Below are 19956 nucleotides of genomic sequence, written 5' to 3' on the forward strand. Positions count from 1 at the left end.
CTTTGCAGGCTATGAAAATCACACTTTAGAAGAACATTTCATAACATGGGAAGATACAGAACTTGCATAAAGCAAGTTATAAAACAGCATGTGCATCACGATTCAAAGGTTGTTTTTAAAAAACACATATATGCATAGGAAAAATGCTGGAAGAATACAGACCAAAAATGAACAGTATTTTGGGGAGTTAGGATTATATTTTTTTCAAGTGTTTTTCCTGATTCTTTATTATATTTTTCCAAATAATCACCAACAAGCATGTATTATATTAACGATAAATCAATTCAATATTTCTAAAAATAAAGATGTTCTCACCAAAAAGCCTATTTGAAAGCTTACAAGAAGATAAAAACAACTTGGATTGTTTTGAGGAAAGCCACATCCGAACCTGGACACATGAGCTGGAGTCTCTGTGGTTATGAAATTTGGGACAAACGCCTACACAAAATGACTTTTTCTTTCTGCTTGCTTCCAGTTTGTTTTCTTCCAACTCAGAATTCATTGGTGGAAAGCAATGCATTGAAATTATGCCTTAAGAAAAAGCTATTGTTTAAAATATGTAAATTTTCAAGCTTTGAAGGGCTAAAAGGCAATGTCCTATTGTCACCAAGTAAATGGGGGGAAGACTCTACAATAAGGCAGTGTATATACGTATATATGATATATATATATACATGCACATACACGTATATACATATATATATAAATGTGTGTATATTGCATTGTTTATTTAGCTCAAACTATCTATACTCTGATAAGCAACCCAACTTCTAATGACTCTATGAGATTATAGCAATGAAGCTTTTAAACTTTTTCAAGGTAATTATCTTCAAAATGTTTATAATAACTTACAGTCATAATTTTGAGACAATCCAAATGCAAATAAATATGGTAAGTTGTTACACTATTAGGACTGCTATTATCCACACCGTATGTTGGCAAGCCTGGTTCACCACCTGTTTGGATAGGACTTGTGAGCTAATAATGGTTTTTACATTTTTAAGTGGTTGGGAAAAATCAAAAGAAAAATAATATTTCATGAAATGTGAAAATAGTTTGAAATCCAAAGTTCGGTGTCCACGAAGTTTTGCTGGAACCCAGCCACACACATTCTTTAAAATCTCATCCAGAGCTGCTTTTGCAATAAAACAGCTTCTTGGAAGAATTACGGCAGAGACCGTAGGCCTGCAAAGTCAAAAATATTTACAGTACTACCTGATTCTGTACAGAAAAAGTGTTTTCAAAGTGGTTCTGAATATCCTTTGTATTTCCTATCATCAGTCTCTAGATAGCAGAAAAGATTCTTAAATTGGGGGGTATGGGGAGACTAAGGCCCCACAGAAGATATTTACGTTTCCAATTAAACCACCCCTAAAAGTCAGCCCTTCCAAAAGTACAAAACTTTCTTCTACATGTGTTCAATAAACCAAAAATTAAATGTCTAGAAGAAACTGAAATATTCATTTAATCTAGAACTAATGTCTGTACTGAAATTTTGCATTTATTCACTCTTGCCTAAAATAAATATTGTGTAAATCTATACCACAAAAAGAGCTTCGCAGTTTCCTCCCAGCTTTATTGAGGTAAAACTGACATGTGAAATTGTAATATATTTAACGTGGACAGCACGATGATTTGATATAAGTATACATTGTGAAATGTAGTACCTCAGTCAAGTTAACTAACAATCAATCACCTCGCATAGTTACTCTTTTTCTTTTCCTTTCTTTTTTTTTTTTTCTTGGTAAGAATGCTTAAGATCTACTCTCCTAGCAAATTTCAATACAATGTTATTACAATACAGTGTGATTAACCTGCCGTTCATAGATCCTCAGAATTTACTAATCTTATACCTGAAAGTTTGTACCTTTTACCCACCCCTCCCTATTTCCCTCACCCCCCAGCCCCTGGCAACCACCACTCCACTCTCTGTTTCTATAAGTTTGACTTTTGTTTAGATTCCACATATAGGGTGAGATCATACAGTCTTTGTCTTTCTCTGCCTGACTTATTTCACTCAGCATAATGCCCTCCAGGTCCACCCACATTGTTGCAAATGGCAGGACTTCCTTCTTTTTTATGGCCAAGTAATATTCCTTATATGTTTATACCAAGCTTTCTTTATCCATCAGTCCATCAATAAGCACCTAGGTTATTGTCTTGTCTCCTCCGTGTTCTGTGTCTATGCAACATTCTTCTCTTTTTAGACGGAATCATGCTTGTTACACCTCCAGGTTAAGCAAACTGGATTTAGAATTAGGTAGACTCTGTGTGTGTGTGTGTTTGTGTGTGTGTTGGGTATATCTTTTTTATCTGACTATAAGTGGTTTTAGGACTTGACTCACTTTTTTTTAGCATTGTACAGAGATAGCCACAAACTAGCTTGTAAGTACTGTGAGTAAGGAGAGTGGGTCACACACACACACGTGCACACACTCCCCGCTTCTTCACATTTACTGTCACATGAAAACCATCTTAGGATCTCCTGGAAGAAGGATGAAATCTCTATTGTCCGCGTGATAACATTATTCATGTTCCTTTAAAATGCAGATATCTCACTTCAACAAGAAGACAAAAAGCACCTGCACCACCTCGCTGGGCGCATGGAGAGAATCCTCACACTGTCCTCACCAAACCCACAATTCTCTCCTGCCACTTCCGTTCCCCTTTCTTTTTTTCTGGAACTTTCCATTCTGGACTTTTCCACAGAAAAATCAAAGTTAAAATAGGACAATGGATAACCCCATGCCAACCACCTAGTTTAGATCATTTTATTTATTTTGCTCTCCTTCTCTTTCTATCTCCCTCTGTGGGTCTGTGGGTCTCTCCCACAATGGTTGCTAAACCAGTAGGAAGTCACAGACATCCCTAAAGAATTCACCATGTATGTCCTAAATTAACAACATTTTCTTGGATATCCACATACAATCACACACTTAAGAATTAACAGGAATTCTATACTGTCAGCTAATAACCAGTGACTATTGAAATTTCCCCTTTTAACCTCAGAATGCCTCATAGAGATTTGTCGTTGAACAAGGGTGTAATCCAGGGTCAGGCTTCCCATCTGTCTGCGAGGTTTCCTCACTTCTTTAAACTAGAACAGTCCCTGCCCAACTCCCTCCACATACATTTCTTTTTCAGGATACTGATTTTTGAAGAGACCAGATCGTTTCCCTTACAGGTTGTACATTCTGGACTTTGATGATCGCTTTCCTGTGGAGTCATTTATTTATTTTTAAATGTTTTTATTGGAATATAATTGCTTTACAATGGTGTGTTAGTTTCTGCTGTATAACAAAGTGAACCAGCTATACATATGCATATATCCCCATATCTCTTCCCTCTTGCGTCTCCATCCCACCCGCCCTATCCCACCCCCCTAGGTGGTCACAAAGCACCGAGCTGATCTCCCTGTGCTATGCGACTGCTTCCCACTAGCTATTTTACATTTGGTAGTGTATGTATGTCCATATATACACTACCACTCTCTCACTTTGTCCCAGCTTACCCTTCCCCCTCCCCATGTCCTCAAGTCTATTCTCTAGTAGGTCTGCATCTTTATTCCTGTCCTGCCCCTAGGTTCTTCAGAACCATTTTTTTTAGATTCCATATATATATGTTAGCATACAGTATTTGTTTTTCTCTTTCTGACTTACTTCACTCTGTATGACAGACTCTAGGTCCATCCACCTCACTAAAAATAACTCAATTTCGTTTCTTTTTACGGCTGAGTAATATTCCATTGTATATATGTGCCACGTCTTCTTTATCCATTCATCCGATGATGGACACTTAGGTTGCTTCCATGTCCTGGCTATTGTAAATAGAGCTGCAATGAACAGTTTGGTGCATGACTCTTTTTGAATTATGGTTTTCTCAGGATATGTGCCCAGTAGTGGGATTCCTCGGTCATATGGTAGTTCTATTTTTAGTTTTTTAAGGAACCTCCATACTGTTCTCCATAGTGGCTGTATCAATTTACATTCCCACCAACAGTGTATGAGGGTTCCCTTTTCTCCCTGTGGAGTCATTTAAATCATATTTCTATCCTTTATATTTCCTGTAAAGCGAAAGTTAGGTCTAAAGGTTTAATGATATGATGCCATATTCCCCACAATGCATCAAGCCTAGAAGTCTGAAATGTCAAGGGATCCCACCTTGGGAATGTTAGTTTGGATCAATTGGTTACGGTGGTGACCACCATTGCAAAGGTCTTTTCCCTTTGTAATTAGCAAATAATAATCAGTGAGGTTATACTCCGTCGTTGTTGCAAACAGCCTTCATCCCAGCAACCTCTTTAAGTCATGGTTTCAGTTTGTAAATAGATCTAAGTATTTCATTAAAAATTGATTGATAAATGGTAATTTTCTAATTCCAGTATTCCTTTCCCTTTCATTAGCTGGTGTCATCCTGTCAAGAAGAGTTTTCCCTCATTAACTGAGAATGGCCTGGAGTTCCTTCTAAAAAGTCGAAGTAAATGCTGGGTTCTTTACCTTTAATTCCCATTTCATAGTAAGAATTTGGGACAGTAATCACTGACAACTGAAGCAAATTAGATATTTCTCTCTGTCTCCCTGTCTCTCTCTCTCATATACACACACACATCATGGACTCATGCATTTTTACTTTTACATTTTTATAATCATTTGTTTTTGATTAATGATGCTGATAAATGATGCTCAGTTCATCCTCTGTTTGCCCTTGAGAACTCCTTACAGCTGATGCTCTGACATGTCCTTATTATCCTTTGCTGTAAAATGTTCTTCCTGGGTCTCTTTCCATGGCTGAGACCATGTGTCTGTCCTTTGCTACAAAGAGCAGCTTCCCCTCCCCGCCGTGTCCCAGCAGCACCTCCACCTGAAGCGACACCTCCTCACTCTAGACAGTGTCAGCCAATACATTAAAGGCAGAGCCAGCTTCCCCATCCCTGCCAAACCCTGGCTTGACACGGCAGTGGGCATCCAGGAGAGCCCCAGCAGATGCACAGTGCCCGGCGGGGTCATAAGGGGGCCCTCCCGAGGGCTCGCGGATTATCTTACTGAACTGTGAAATGTCTAGCAGCTGATTCCTCTTACCTGGCATAGTAGTCGTTGGGAGGGACTGCTTCTTGGAAGAACTGGAACTGGTACAAGTACAGTCCAATCAAGTGTCCCGCAGTGAAGATAGCCAGCAGGACACAGAGACAGCTGAACAGCAAGGGGTCGAAGGTTCGGCACCAAGACCACCAGGTGCACAGACCCAAAAACACAAAGAAGTACACGGACGAGGTCAGAGAGGGCAGCATCATTCCTGAGGAGGGAGAAACGCTAGAGTGAGACACCGCGTAGACGCAGAAACCGTGCGCCTCGCAGGAAACGTCACTATTGGAGATGACGTGAATTTGCTTCCTATGCTTTTAGTACAATTCATCACACTTTATTGATAAAATCAGAATTAATGCTATTCTTAACGTGAAAAAAAGTCACGTGTAAAGTGAAATTTGTAAATATGGGGAAATACCAGATGATGAAGAAACCCTACCTGTGGCGTTTGGGCCCCGCAAACATCCACTTTTCATACCAGTAGAATTTAGCTTATTTACTTGCCTGTTTCCATCTATCTACTCTCCCCCAGTTCTTCAGGAATACTGCATGCACTCTAACTTTCCCCAATAAATTTTTTAAAATAATGATTTGCTTTTGTTTGTTTGTTAACTAGGATTCATAATACCACACTCTGTGGCAGCTTAAGTCTCACTAAACCTTTGCCCTGCCTGATGAGATTTGAGTTGCACTACCACTAAAAGGGGAAATGTAAAACGGGGTAATTCCTTTACAGGTATTTAAAAACTCTGGGGGGAGCAATGACTTCCCATCAAAATCCTGAGTTACACTTCTTGAGAAATACTATTCACTTTTCCATTTTTTAACTTTCCTACGGAAAAACAGTTAAATTGTTTCATCTCGTGAAATTTCACCGAAGCAGGATGGAATAAAGTTCACAGTACCTCTGGGGCAACGGGGAAGGGGCCAAAGATGGAGATAACGTTTTTATGGAACAAGCAGCCTGCAGCCAACAGCGAGAGGAAGTGAGCGTCTGTGCTGGAAGATTACAATCTAACTCTGGAAGAAAAATAGTCTATCCCGGAGAGTTACATTAAGATTGCTAGTGACTCAACGTAAACAGAAAAGCTGTCAGAGAGCACATGTGTGGCTCTGGACGGGACCACGAAAACTGTCCCTTGTCCCAGGTCACCATTCACAGGCTCTGAGGGAGGACAGCAGTTGTCCGGATCATCACATAGAAAATGATGTCACCTAACAGCTATGGAAGAAGACTGCTTTACAGAGGTTAACAGCAACCATCGAAAAACATAAAACCTAGATCTGAACAGGAAAAGCTACATGTGCGTGTTTGTACATGTGGCCAATTTTACAAAAGCTACAGCTATGATTTTGGTGCCACGGAACAGAACTGCTTCCTTCTTTGTTTTCTCTTCAACCCTTCCTTTCATTACTCGCCAGCTCCCTCCTTGTGCTCCACCAGGAGTTGGAGACCCTCACCTGATGAACCCAGTAAAATCGTCACAACCACCTTCCCCGCGGTGGTTATCATGTTGCCAATGAACTCCTTAAGCTTGGAAGCCACAGAGGCCAGCCTGCGGAACAGTTTTAATTTCGTGCTTTCTTCCAAATCGCCTTCAACACCATCTCTTTCCTCTAAATCCTCTTCATACATCAGTGCCTCTTCTGGGTCTATTTTTTCTCCTCCAGCCTAAATAAATGAAAAACAGAAAACACTGCAGTCCAGAACTCTGCCTATCCACCCAACAGATTATATGGTTTGCAATATACGGGCTAGTCAATGAGGTGAATTTCACAGATCAGGAAAAATTGCAGACAACCACTCAACCACGTTAAGCACCCCCAGGTCTCCGGTTGTCCCTGTGTAAAGCCCAAGGAACTTTGATCTTTCCTGAAAAAGTAAACAGGAAGCATCGCTAACCATAGGGTCCCTAACGGCATTTCATCTTACCTACATGAGCTCATTTTTTACAGGCAGAAGAAGAAACTGTCCATTCATAAAGTTAGCTGCTTATGGTTCCTCAAATTTACCGAGTTTGCCACCAAGGTGATGGGAAGTTTGATGAATGTGTCCATGGCTTAAACGGAAAGGATGGGCCAAATCAGCGCTTAGGAAATCCCTTTTCTTTCTGGAGTTTATCTTTGTTCACTATTTTAGGATTTCCTGCCCGTGGGAGGATGAGTGGTCCCAGCTACTTGGCTAAATAAACAGTCGCTTCCTATCTTATCCTTTTAGAGAATCATGCACCAGTCCAATCCCAGGCCATTCAGATCCTCAGGACCATTACTAGAGATTCAGGGAGGAAACACATGTACAGCACACATACATACTTCCATGGATTATTTTATTTTTTAAACATCTTTATTGGAGTATAATTGCTTTACAATGGTGTGCTAGTTTCTGCTTTATAACAAAGTGAATCAGTCATACATATACACATGTCCCTATATCTCCTCCCTCCTGCATCTCCCTCCCTCCCACACTCCCCATCCCACCCCTCTAGGTGGTCACGAAGCACCGAGCTGATCTCCCTGGGCTATGCGGCTGCTTCCCACTAGCTATCTATTTTACGTTTGGTAGTGTATATATGTCCATGCCACTCTCACTTCGTCCCCGCTTACCCTTCCCCCTCCCCATGGATTATTTTAAACTGGGTATCTTGTGGGGTCTTTTTGTTTGTTTTTAAAGAACACATAAGAATGTTTTGGCTAATTACAATCTTATCCTGGAAGGATTAGATTTTTTTAAAGGAATTATAAATATAAACCATCACCTTAAGACAAAAGGAGCCAGTTTTAGACACATGAAACTTTGTTTGCATTCACCCCAGGCTGACAGGCTTCATCCTGAAAAGACCGCAGCTGTCTGCAGAGCCAGAAGGATCCTTAAGCCCAGATCAGACATGGAGCCAAGGCTTAGAGAGTAGAGCCTGGCTGCTCCATTTTCCCATTTTAAAGGTTCTTTCTTTTTAAAATTTTTTTATTGAATGAAAGATTCTTCAAATCCTATAGTGCTTTACAACTTTCAAAAGCTTCACACACATGGTTTCATATAATTCCATAGCAAGCCTTTTCCCCCAACCCTTATATTGCCCCTCCCCCCTTCCCTCTCCCCACTGGTAACCACTAGTTTGTTCTCTATATGTGTGTGTCTGCTTCTTTTTGTTTTATTCACTAGTTTGTCATATTTTTTAGATTCCACATATAAATGATAACACACAGTACTTTTCTTTCTCTGTCTAACTTATTTCACCTAGCACGATGCCCTTCAAGTCCATCCATGGTGCTGCAAACGGCATTATTTCATTCTTTTTGATGGCTGAGTAGTATTCCATTGTATATATATATACACCACATCTTCTTTATCCATTCATCTGTCAATGGGCATTTAGGTTGCTTCCATACCTTGGCTATTGTAAATAATGCAGCTATGAACATTGGGGTGCATGTATCTTTTCAAATTAGTGTTTTTGGTTTTTTCAGGTATACATATATATACTTTCTTGATACACTTAATTCAGATATTACATAATATTCACTGCTGGTGTCTGAAGCTCCATCTGTGCACCAGCTCACTGGAGGAAGCCAGGCACAGGAGATGGGTACACAGCTCAGTAAGTGCTGTTTGCCCAGGTGGGTACAGACCACTCGGGACTTACACTGGCTGTTGATGAAGCCAAGGCTACAGGATGCACCCCCTCCCCTACATACACACACACACAACACACATACGTACACACATCACACACACACACACACAACACACACATACACAGAGACACACAGAGACACAACACACACATACATATACAAAGATACACACACGCAACACATATGTACACACAATACACATACACAGTACACACACAACACACAATACATATACAGAGACACACAGAGACACACACATACCTACACACAACACAGACACACACATACACACACAGGGATTTAATCCCAGGCAATTCAAGTTCACATACCCAAAATGGGTTTTGCATTCTACTGTATTCCATCACAGCACATTTGTACTTTTTCTGGAAGGAGAAAGAATGTTTCAGGCTTATGCATTAAGATTTTTCTATCTGTTCAGAGCTCAGTATGTACCAGTGTCTCTAGTAAGAGATAGAGCCCCACACATGTAAACAAGTAAAAACAGTTAAATATCTCACAGCAATAAATGCTATTCTGAGAATTAAAATAGGGTGATGTGATTGCGAGTGTCAGGGCAGCTATTTTAGATTCTGAGGTCTGGGAGAGCCTCTCTGAGGAGGTGACATTTCAGCTGAGATCTGAATGTCACAGAGTCACCAGCCATGTGAAAATTCTAGGCCAGAGCCTTCCAGGCAGTGGGAAGGGCTGGCTGAGCCTCCATGGTGTGTCCCCAGACCCACTCCCTCCTCCCCCTTCTCCTCGTCGTCAGCAGATACCCCTATGTCCTGCCTCACAGAGACAAGAGGGCTGAGCCCCAGCCAGTGCATCAGCCCACCCCCTGCAGCCCACCAGTGGGCAGGTGCTCGTGGCCCCCTCCTGGGATGGTGGATGAGCTGCATGTGCTGGGGCACCTGGGAGAAGGACAGCCCACCACCCTCCCCTGCCCCGCATCACCCACGTTTGGGAGTTTCAAAGTGAAAGTCTCCAAGAGTTGGCTGGATGCACGGCGGCACGTCCCCAACACTTGAACCCGCTCTAACAGGACTTTGATAACCAACTACTCCACCCAATGAGGGGAACAATGAGATCTGTTTTGCAGGGTGACTCCAGTGGCTGCAGGGGGAGGGCAGGGGGATCCCGCAGCCAGGAGGCTTTTCTGATGGAGGAGGGGGCAGGGAATGGAGCTGAAGAGCGTTGGGTCTTGGCCAAATGTCTTGGAGGTCGAGTCAGCAGAAGTGATTGGTAAATTTCATGTGGAAGGAGGAGGGGTGGAGGAGAATCAGAGGTAGTTCCTGTGCTGCTGTTGTCTTTGCTGATGAGATCAGGACAGCCAGGAGTGGAGCAGGTGGGGGAATCCAGTTCTGAGATGAAGGTGTCACGGGGGCAGCTAGTGTAGGATTCTGGAGTGTGGAGAGGTCTACCTGAGGTTCACTGCCAAAGTCAGGGGTCTGATGAGGTGACCTGGAGAGAACACAGAGGTGCCCACCTGTCGGAGCTGCCACACCTGGGACCAGTCTGTCTCTCCAACCTTATCCTCATCTCTTGGCCCAGAAACATCACATGCAGGGAACCACATGGAGAACCCGGAATCCACAGGTTCTTTGCCTTGGGATGTGCTGTCTGCACCCCATGGGAGCCCTTGCCCAGTGTCCAAGGCCCCGGCTCCCAGGCCAGCCTTCCTTCAGCTTCTCCATCTCCCAAAGCTGAGTTGCTGTGTGTGCTATGGCACTCACAGAGCCTTCCACGTGGGGCATCTGTTGCTTAATACCTCCCGCACAACAGGTGGGTGACACACTAAACATCCCTCCTTGAGGAAGGAAGTTTGTCCAAAACCTTCAGTTCCCATACTTGAACAAGGAGACAGAGAGAGAGAACACAGGTAGAGGCGCCTGGTCCCAGCCAAAAACACTCCTAACTTTCATAATAAATGACTTACTGCTCAGTTATGGAATTGCTGTGGATATAGATTAAATCAAATAGAAATCTCTGGTCAAGAACCTTCGTGAGCTTAGACAAATGCATTTCCCTGACCTCTCTCGGGTGGGACTGGGGCCCCTGTGATTTTTATAAACATACCAGCGTACTTGAGGTTTTCCAGCATTTTTGTACCGGAATCCCCGGGGCTTTCAGTTAAAAAACACTTTTTAAACCTGCCAAGCTGAGAGGGAGCCGAAAGTGAGCCCCTACCGTCCAGGCCGGTGCCAGGACGGCCATTAGCCACATCAGGCTGGCTTGGTAACAGGCTGGCTTTGTCCCCAAAACAATCCATATGTGCAGAGTAAACCCCGACGCCCTGGAAGCGCCTCAGCTCACCCTACCGTATTTACCAACGAACAGCCTTAGTTGCTGGAGTTGTAATCTGTCCCTGTGTCGGAACCCAACTTGGTTCTGGCCTTGGAGCTAAGAAGGAGTAGCTGTAAATAAAGATTTATCCCCCTGGTTCCTGAGCTCTCGTAGTAATGAAAGACAAAGAGGCCCTTTATAAAGTTTAAAAAGCCAAATAAAATATTACATATCAGTGTTGCCCAGGTCAAAGTCTACAACTTATCTGAAGAATTGTAAGTGCTTTAATGCATCTTCTTTAAAAGCCCCTGACTTTGAAACACACCAAATGTACTAAGGTAGCATCTCATTTCACATGAGGATGCTCCAAGCGCTACAGAGTCAACTGTGTGAGAGGCCATGGTTCCCCGAGCCTGGACAGGGCCTCCTAGTCTCACGCCACCACTGCGTCCCACCCTGCAGCCCCGCCCCAGCAGTCACAGCATTAGCTGTTATTCCCACTCAATTCTGGACCAGGAAGACACCATCAATTACTTTCAGTAGAACCCAAACATCATGTTTCCTTATCCCCAAGCACTAAACAATTCAGCCTGGGTTGGACTAAATCCCAAGAATCACCTGGGAATCTTTAAGAGGACAGATTACCACGCTCCACCTCAAACTTCCTACATCAGAAATTCTGGGAGTGAATCCCAGGAATCTGTCTGATTAAAGAGCTGCACAAGGTGATCTGGAAGCAACCAGCCTGGAATCCATGCCCTTGCTGACATCTGCAACCTTGGACCAACTCATCCTACCTGAAAATACTGTGTTTGAGTCGTATGCTAGGCAGACTCCCTTAATTGGAAAATATATTGAAATAATTTATCTGTGGAATCTCTTTCTGATTTCAGCCAACCTTTAGATGTTAGACCAGAGATTCTCACACCATGGAATCCATTTTCTTCTTCCTCTTGGGTAAAAACAAGCTATTAAAAACATTTCGATGGGAGGGTATCAGAGTCACAGATAATGAGCCACAAGATCCTGGAGGCAAAGGGAACATTTTTCTAAGATGTCAGAGTTGTTTAGTTAACAATTTATCTCACAGAGTGGGTTCATCTCAACAGAAGAGCCCAAGGAAGGAATAGGCCATGATGTGAGTCATCGCAGAAGAGGAACAAGTCTCAGCCATAGCGTCCTCGTGGACACAAGCAGCCAGATAGAGCACGGGAGCCGTGCTGGCGTGGGGTCACGTGTGTTATGTGAGCCTAACGTGACAGCGTTGCACAGACAAAGCCAAAAGTTTATTCTGTTTCTGCGCTTGTTTTAGGAAGATTATTTTTCCAAACGTATAAGAGCAGTTAAATCGTTCCCTGTTCCATTTGGAAAAGTGAGTATAGAGATGCATGCTTTCAACCACCTCCTACAGAGCAATAAAAGTTTAATAAGGGACAAGCAAAGACACACTGAATTAGCAGGCAGTGACCTGCTGGGTGAGCCAGGACGGCAGGCCTGGGGAGCTTTAATAAAATCAGGTCTGGTACCACTGTATGTTTGCCTGCCTCCCAGAGATTCTGACCGAATGGGTCTGGGATGGGCCCTGCACCTGGACCTTTACACATTCCCAGGTCAAAGGCAGTTCAAGGTGGTGGCGAAGGAGGAGCCTGAACTCACATCCTCCCGTGGACACGACAAATATGCAGCTACACATGGATCAATTTCCCCTGAAAAGAACCTGAGAACTAGCTGAACACCTGGTCCCCAACAGAGGATAGAAAGGGCCACACCCAGACAGGCAGGGGAGGCATGTGGTCTCACTCACCCTAAAGCCAGTGAAATGACAGCAGTGTGACACGTACTGAGACTGTATGTAAAGGAGAGTCATTCATAAATCCAAAGGCATCAGCTGGAGGGGTGGGGGATGGTGGAAACACTCCCCAGAGGCAGAGGTGCCATTGCGCTCCCCACCTAACCTGCTGGAGCAGGCAGGTGAGCTCGGACACAGGGTTGAGCAATTGTAGCACTAACCCGCTGACCTGCTGAAGCTGGAGAGCTCCAGTGGCTGAGGTGGCTGGGCACGAGTGGTCTTGGCATCCTCCCGCTCCTGCCCTAAAGCTGACACACGCACACAGACAGGGCACTGTCTGCATTGCTGAAGCTGTGGGCACACAGTCAAGTCATTTTCCCACTGCCTTCCCAAAGCAAAGGACCAAGCCTGGCCCCCACACTCTCCAGCTGAAGCCAGCAGGAGCATACAGTCCAGATAGAGACACAACTTGATTGCCTGGCCCTGGTGGCCAATGGGGCTGGAGACCCTGAGCTCCACGGCACTGGAGCAATCAGAAAGAGAGCTCTTGTCAGGCCACCACCCCCAGGGCACTGCACATAGAGCAGGCAAACACAACCCCTGGCTTCCTTTGAAAAAGGCCCATTCATGGAACCTTGGAGCCTCAGGTTTCTTTCGTGCCTAGAGGCTAAGGAAGGGTTCCCAGGGAAGTAAGCAGGATGACAACATCCTCATACCCCCTTGGCCTCACTACAGCTCAGTGAGACTTCCTAGGAAGGAGCCTGTGCACTCCTCAAGAGTCCCGATTTTTGCAACTGTTGCCCAGAGGACACATCCAGATCTCCACATCTGGAGAACAGCAGGGGTTACAATTGTGGCCCCACAGGACTATATATATCTGCATACTTAGAAGCTGTTGCCTGAGAGACTGGCTTCCAATCAGCCTAAGTGCTAAATGAGAGTCCTCCCCTCAGAACACTGACGGGTCCTGACACACCCTTAACAACAGGGCCATATCAAGAACTACAAAGATTTGAGAAACCACCAAGAGCTAAGGCAGGGTTGAACAAGAAGAATCATCCCTACGCAGGGCCACACCTTCAAGACTGAGAGGCAGCAGTTTGCCTACTACATAGCAACAGTCAGCAAAATGAGGAAATATGTTCCAAAAAAAAAAAAAAAAAAAGCAAGAGGAAACCTCAGAAAAAGACCTTAATGATATGGAGATAAGTAATCTACCTGATAAAGAACTGAAAGTAATGGTCATAAAGATGCTCTCTGACCTCAGGAGAAGAATGGATGAATACAGTGAGAACTTCAACAAAGAGTTGAATATGTAAAAAAAAAGAACCAATCTGTGCTGAAGAATACAATAACTGAAATGAAAAATACATGAGATGGAATCAAAAGCAGATTCGATGACAGAGAAGAACAGATTGGCAATCTGGAAGACAGGGTAGTGGAAATCATCCAATCAGAAGAACAAAAAGAAACAAAAATTTTTAATGAGGATAGTTTAAGGGACATCTGGGACAACATCAAGTGTACTAACATTTACATTATAGAGGTCCCAGAAGGAGAGGAGAGAGAAAGAGGGGCAGAGAACTTATCTGAAGAAATAATGGCTGAAAACTTCCCAAACCTGGGAAAGGAAACAGACACCCAGGTCTAGAAAGTGCACAGTCCCAAACAAGATGAACCCAACAAGATCCACACTAAGACACATTATAATCAAAATGTCAAAATTAAAGATAAAGAGAGAATTTTAAAAGCAGCAAGAGATAAACAACTGGTTACATATAAAGGAACCCCCATAAGACTACTGGTGAATATTTCAGCAGAAACTTTGCAGACCAGAAGGGAGCAGCATGATACATTCAAAGTGCTGAAAATAAAAAACACAACCAAGATTACTCTATCCAGCAAGGTTATCACTCAGAAGTGAAGGAGACATAAAGGGTTTCTCAGACAAGCAAAAACGAAAGGAGTTCATCACTAAACCAACCTTACAAGGTATGTTAAGGGGTGATTTTCAACCTGAAAAGTAAAGGCCTTAACTAGAAATAAGAAAACATGTGAAAGAGAAAAGTCTCTCTGGTACAGGCAAACATATAGTAAAGTTAGTGGATGAAACACTTCTATAGAAGGTTAAAAGGCAAAAGTAGTAAAATCAACTGTAACTACAATGAGTATTTAAGGAATACACAAAATAAAAAGATGTAAAATATAACATAAAAAGCATAAAATGTGGAGAGGGGAGTAAAAATGTAGTGCTTTCAGAATGTATTCAAACCTAAGTGACTATCCACTTAAAATAGACTGTTTTATACAGATTGTTTTATGTGAACCTCATGGAAACCAAAACCCAAAACCTTTAAATAGACAGACAAAAAATAAAGGGAAAGGAATCCAAACATAACACTAAAGAAAATCATAAAACCACAAGGGAAGAGAACAAGAGAAGAAAGGAACAGAGAAGGTTTACCAAAGGGGAAAAAAAATACGAGAAAACAACGAACAAAATGGCAGAACATACCTATCAATAATTACTTTACGTTACTTTAAATGTCTAAATTCTCCAATCAAAAAGATACAGGGTGGCTGAATGGATAAAAAAAACAAGAGACTCACTTCAGATCTAAAGACATGCAATTGCGGAAAGTGAAGGGATAGAAAAAGATATTTCATGCAAATGGAAATTTTTTAAAAAGCTGGAGTAGCAATATTTAGATAAAATACACTTTAAAACAGAGACTGTAAAAAAGACGAAGGGCATTACATAATGATAAATGGGATCATTACATAATGATATATCATTACATAATGATAAAGGGATCAATACAACAAGAGGATATAACATTTGTAAACATGCACCCAACAAAGGATCATGTAAATTTATAAAGCAAATATTAACTGACATAAAGGAAGAAATTAACAGTAATACAGTAATAGTAGGGGACTTTAATACCCCATTTGCCTCAATGGATAGATCATCCAGACAGAAAATCAATGACACATTACACCAGATGGAAAATAGATATATACAGAACGTTCCATCCAAAACTGCAGAAAACATATTCTTTTCAAGTGCACATGGAACTTTCCCCAGGATAGATCACATGCTAGATCAAAAAACAAGTCTCAATAGATTTAAGAAGACTGAAATCATATCAAGCATCTTTTTGAACCACAAAGGTAAGAAACTGGAAGTCAATTATGAGAAGAAAACTGGAAAAACACAAACGTATGGAGACTAAACAACATATTACTAAGCAATCACTGGGTCAATGAAGAAATGAAGAGGAGATTAAAAAAATACCTGAGACAAATGAAAATGGAAACAATTTTCCAAAATCTGTGGGACACAACAAAAGCCATCCTAAAGGGAAGTTCATAGGGATACAGGACTACCCTGGTAAACAAGAAAAATCTCAATTAAACAAACTAACCTCACACCTGAAGAAACTAAAAAGAGAAGAACAAACAAAACCCAAAGTTAGTAGAATGAAGAAAATAATAAAGATCAGAATGGAAATAAACGAAATAGAAACTAAAAAACAATAGAAACGATCAGTGAAACCAACAGCTGGTTCTTTGACAAGATAAAGACAAGTGCTAAATCGTTAGCCAGTCTCACCAAGAAAAAAAGAGAGCGGGCCTAAATAAATAAAATCATAAATGAAAGAGGAGATGTTACCACAGAAATACAAAGGATCATAAGGGACTACTATGAACAATTACATGCCAACAATGGACAACTTAGAAGAAATGGATAAATTCTTAGAAACACATAACCTTCCAAAACTGAATCATGAAGAAACAGGCAATATAAAAAGACCAAATAATAGTAACGAAACTGAATTAGTAATTAAAATCTTCCAACAAACAAAGTCCAGGACCAAAGAGCTTCACAGAGGAAATCTATCGAACATTTGAAGAAGAGTTAATACTTATGTTTCTCAAACTATTCCAAAACATTGATGAGGAGTGAATGCTTCCAAACTCATTTTACAAGGCCAGCATTACCCTGATACCAAAACCAGGCAAAGAGGCCACAAGAAAAAATTAGAGGCCAATATCTCCAATGAACATAGATGCAAAATATTCAATAAAATATTAGCAAACCAAATCCAACAATACAGTAAAAGGATTACACACCATGATCAAGTAAGTTTTATTCCAGAAATGCAAGGATGGTTCAACATCCACAGATCAATCAACAAAGAATAAAAATCATATGATCATCTCAATAGATATATAGGGCACAGATATTTAAACAACTTTCAAATGGGAGAGAGGTACCATAAGCCTGTCTTGGAGAACTGAGGGGAATCAGGAAGTAAACATGATTTTAGAATTAGTCAATGATATCGTGTCTCTTCTTCACCAGATGTGTGATCTTCACCTTAACCTAACATCCCTTATCTTCCGTAGGTCAGTGTAGGTTTTCCTAGTTTTATGGCAAAAGAGAGTTTGAATTTGGAGCCAGAAGTCCTTTTTATAGGAAGCTTTGTAATTCAGTCATGGTTGTCTGTTACTAAAGGCACAGAGGTGATTCTTTTACCAAGTGGGATGGCCTCAAACACACCCTCCAACTTAGCTTTCTTCATTCTACAAGACTCTGAATTTGAAATTTTTGAGATTATTCTACTGCCTCTCAAACTGGAGAAGAGCAGAGGGAGAGCGGGTGCCCTTTATTATTAAGTCCTCACAACAATCTCTGCTTTGCAGAAAGAGAGAATAAACATTTTCCCAACATTACACAGCCACCTTAGGTGGCTTCCAAGTCCGACCTTAGAGTCTACTCAATTCCCAGTAAATATCCTTTACACTCCATCTATAATATGAGGATAACTGAAAATCAACCTCACTTTATAAATAATAATAATGAAAAACCCTCAGTCTGGAGAGCTTGAGTTAATGGATTTATTTTCACTGAACCTGGAAAATTTGGGGTAATTATTTAAGCCAGTTGATTTTCAAAACTGTAAATATTATAAATAAATTTCAAATGAAAAATGGATATTAAAAATTGTCATATAATTATAAAGCCAACCAGAAGAAAAAGCACCTTCATAGTTTTATCTATTTTCAGGACACCAAAAAGTGTTGTGTAGTTTGCAAACTTGAATGCAAGAGATGGGTAGTTATTACCTTGCTATAATTAATTTTTACACCATGTACCTTTTTTAACATTTGTCTTAAAAATAGTAGAATGTGGATATGCAATGTGATTGTATCTCTTTTACCCATAAGGATTTTAGGCGATAACATCATTTCTAGTCTGCAGAGGTTAATTGAATCATATTCACTCTTTCTTCACTGTTGTATTTCTGATAAGCACACAAGGTAAATTGCTGCTTATTTGTGAAGCATGTACATCATCTGCTGTAACTGAGAATTTCTTCCTTTGATGGCTTCGTGGTTATCATTCTCAGTATAAGTAATTTCAAGTAGCTTCAGTTTTATAGGTTTAATTTCTTGCCAAAGCTTATGAATGAAATTTTTGGTACTTGTGTCTTATGTCAAAGACATAAGACATACTCTTTTAAGGAACTTTTTTCACAGTAAATTTCATCTTTCAATTACCAAATCAATTACTTTTTAAGTCAATGTCACCTAGACTCACATAACAAAGTGCAGTTATTAGAACAAACAGGTCAGGGACTGAGTGACAGTTGTCTCACGTGCTCCCATTCACCACAGAGTGAAATCTGACGTGTTCCCTGGTCCAGCTAAAAATTCACATACATTTTACTCATTCTTACACTCTTCCAAACGCATATATTTTTTTCTCTGGAGGGCTTTAAAAATACCTCGATGGAAGCATGTGGAGTTAACACACTGACTCGGGACAGCAAGGTGCACAGACTGGAAGCCTCCTTCAAGGTAGAATTCATTTTTTCCTCTTACAACTACCAGGTGTTACTTCTCTAAGAGCATTGCAGTAATGAAGGTATCTAGACCATAGGCTATGATACAAATTTGAAAGGTTCCCCATCTGAGTTAAGGGAAGATGACAGCGAAGAGACACAGGGTCAAGCCCAGGCCCTTAGGGGATGACGCCTCTCGCAGGGCAGCCCTCACGGTCTCCGAACTTGTCTCCTCGTGGCCCAGGCATGGGTGAGAATGCCCACACGTGAGGATCACACGAGGGTCTGCCAAGTAACCGCCCAACACGGGACGGCATGAAGCACGGTGCATATCTCACTATTACACTGTCACAACCTACCAAGGTCAAGGCCCCAGAAATCAAAGAAGGAAGAGGCACAAAGTCAGATTTACCGATTCTTCATTCTCAAACTCCAGGTTATACTGCGCTGCTTCTTCAGTCACTGGTTTCTGAACGATGTTCCTACAGACCAGCCAGATGGTCAGACTGGCTATGAACATGCCGACGTCAGGCACAAACACTCGGATCCCGTTGCCAGCATCAGCTCCCTTTAAGCTATGGAGGGGAAAAAAGCGGGGGGTGGGGAGAGGAAATTTAGTTCTTTTTATGTTGCTATGGTTAAACTATCATAAAGTATGTTTAAATCTTCTTAATGATTTAAAATAAAGAATGCCTCAGTTTCTGCCCAGAAGGTACCAGAAAGCTTTTCACCAACCCCGGTCTTATGTAATCTACTAAGATTCAGAAAGCTTCCAGGGAGTTTTAGAAATAGTATAAAGAACCCTAAACCAATTCTCACTCCTAAAACGTGCTAATGAACTAACTTGTTATAAAATAAACCACGTGTCCAGTACAGAGGACAGGTGTTCGCAATCTAGCTGGAGCAGTTAAATACTAGATGTACACAAGCAGCTACGAGATATTGGGCCGTGGAAGTAAATCAAAGTTGGAAGGAAAAACGGAGAAGATGTTAAAGCAATCCTTGAATAGGAGCTCTTCATGATTTTGAATACTGATTTGAGTTTGTTTTCCATCCTGTTCCAAGAAGGATCGTTAACAGAGAACTCAGAAGATTCGGTTCCAGTGTCAGTAGGACCTGACAGCTGCCTTTCACTGGAGGCCTTCCCCACATCCCGCGTCCTTCCTCTGCCCCAAAGAGATAACACTGTTTGTCTTCTTTATCTCACTGGACTCAGATGAAAGTGACCCAATGTGTATCAGAGAGAAAACGTGTTTAGGGACAGGAAGCAGAAGATAGGAAATTATGCATATAAAGATACACAGTTTTCCATATA

At 41.6% G+C, this 19956-nt stretch overlaps 1 protein-coding gene across 2 annotated transcripts in view; it reads right to left on the reverse strand.

Annotated features, from left to right (window-relative positions):
- The window catches only part of PIEZO2 (piezo type mechanosensitive ion channel component 2), a 326164-nt gene that overhangs the window by 128367 nt on the left and 177841 nt on the right, over positions 1–19956 (reverse strand). For both annotated transcript variants that reach the window (XM_032602873.1, XM_032602872.1), the window contains exons 6-8: positions 19054–19216; positions 6546–6756; positions 5079–5292 (exon numbers count right to left, since the gene is read on the reverse strand). In XM_032602873.1, coding sequence (XP_032458764.1) covers positions 5079–5292; positions 6546–6756; positions 19054–19216 — 588 coding nt within the window. The remainder of the gene's footprint in view (positions 1–5078; positions 5293–6545; positions 6757–19053; positions 19217–19956) is intronic.

This window comes from Phocoena sinus, chromosome 14 (genome assembly GCF_008692025.1).
Source record: "Phocoena sinus isolate mPhoSin1 chromosome 14, mPhoSin1.pri, whole genome shotgun sequence".
NCBI classification, from domain to species: Eukaryota; Metazoa; Chordata; class Mammalia; order Artiodactyla; family Phocoenidae; genus Phocoena; species Phocoena sinus.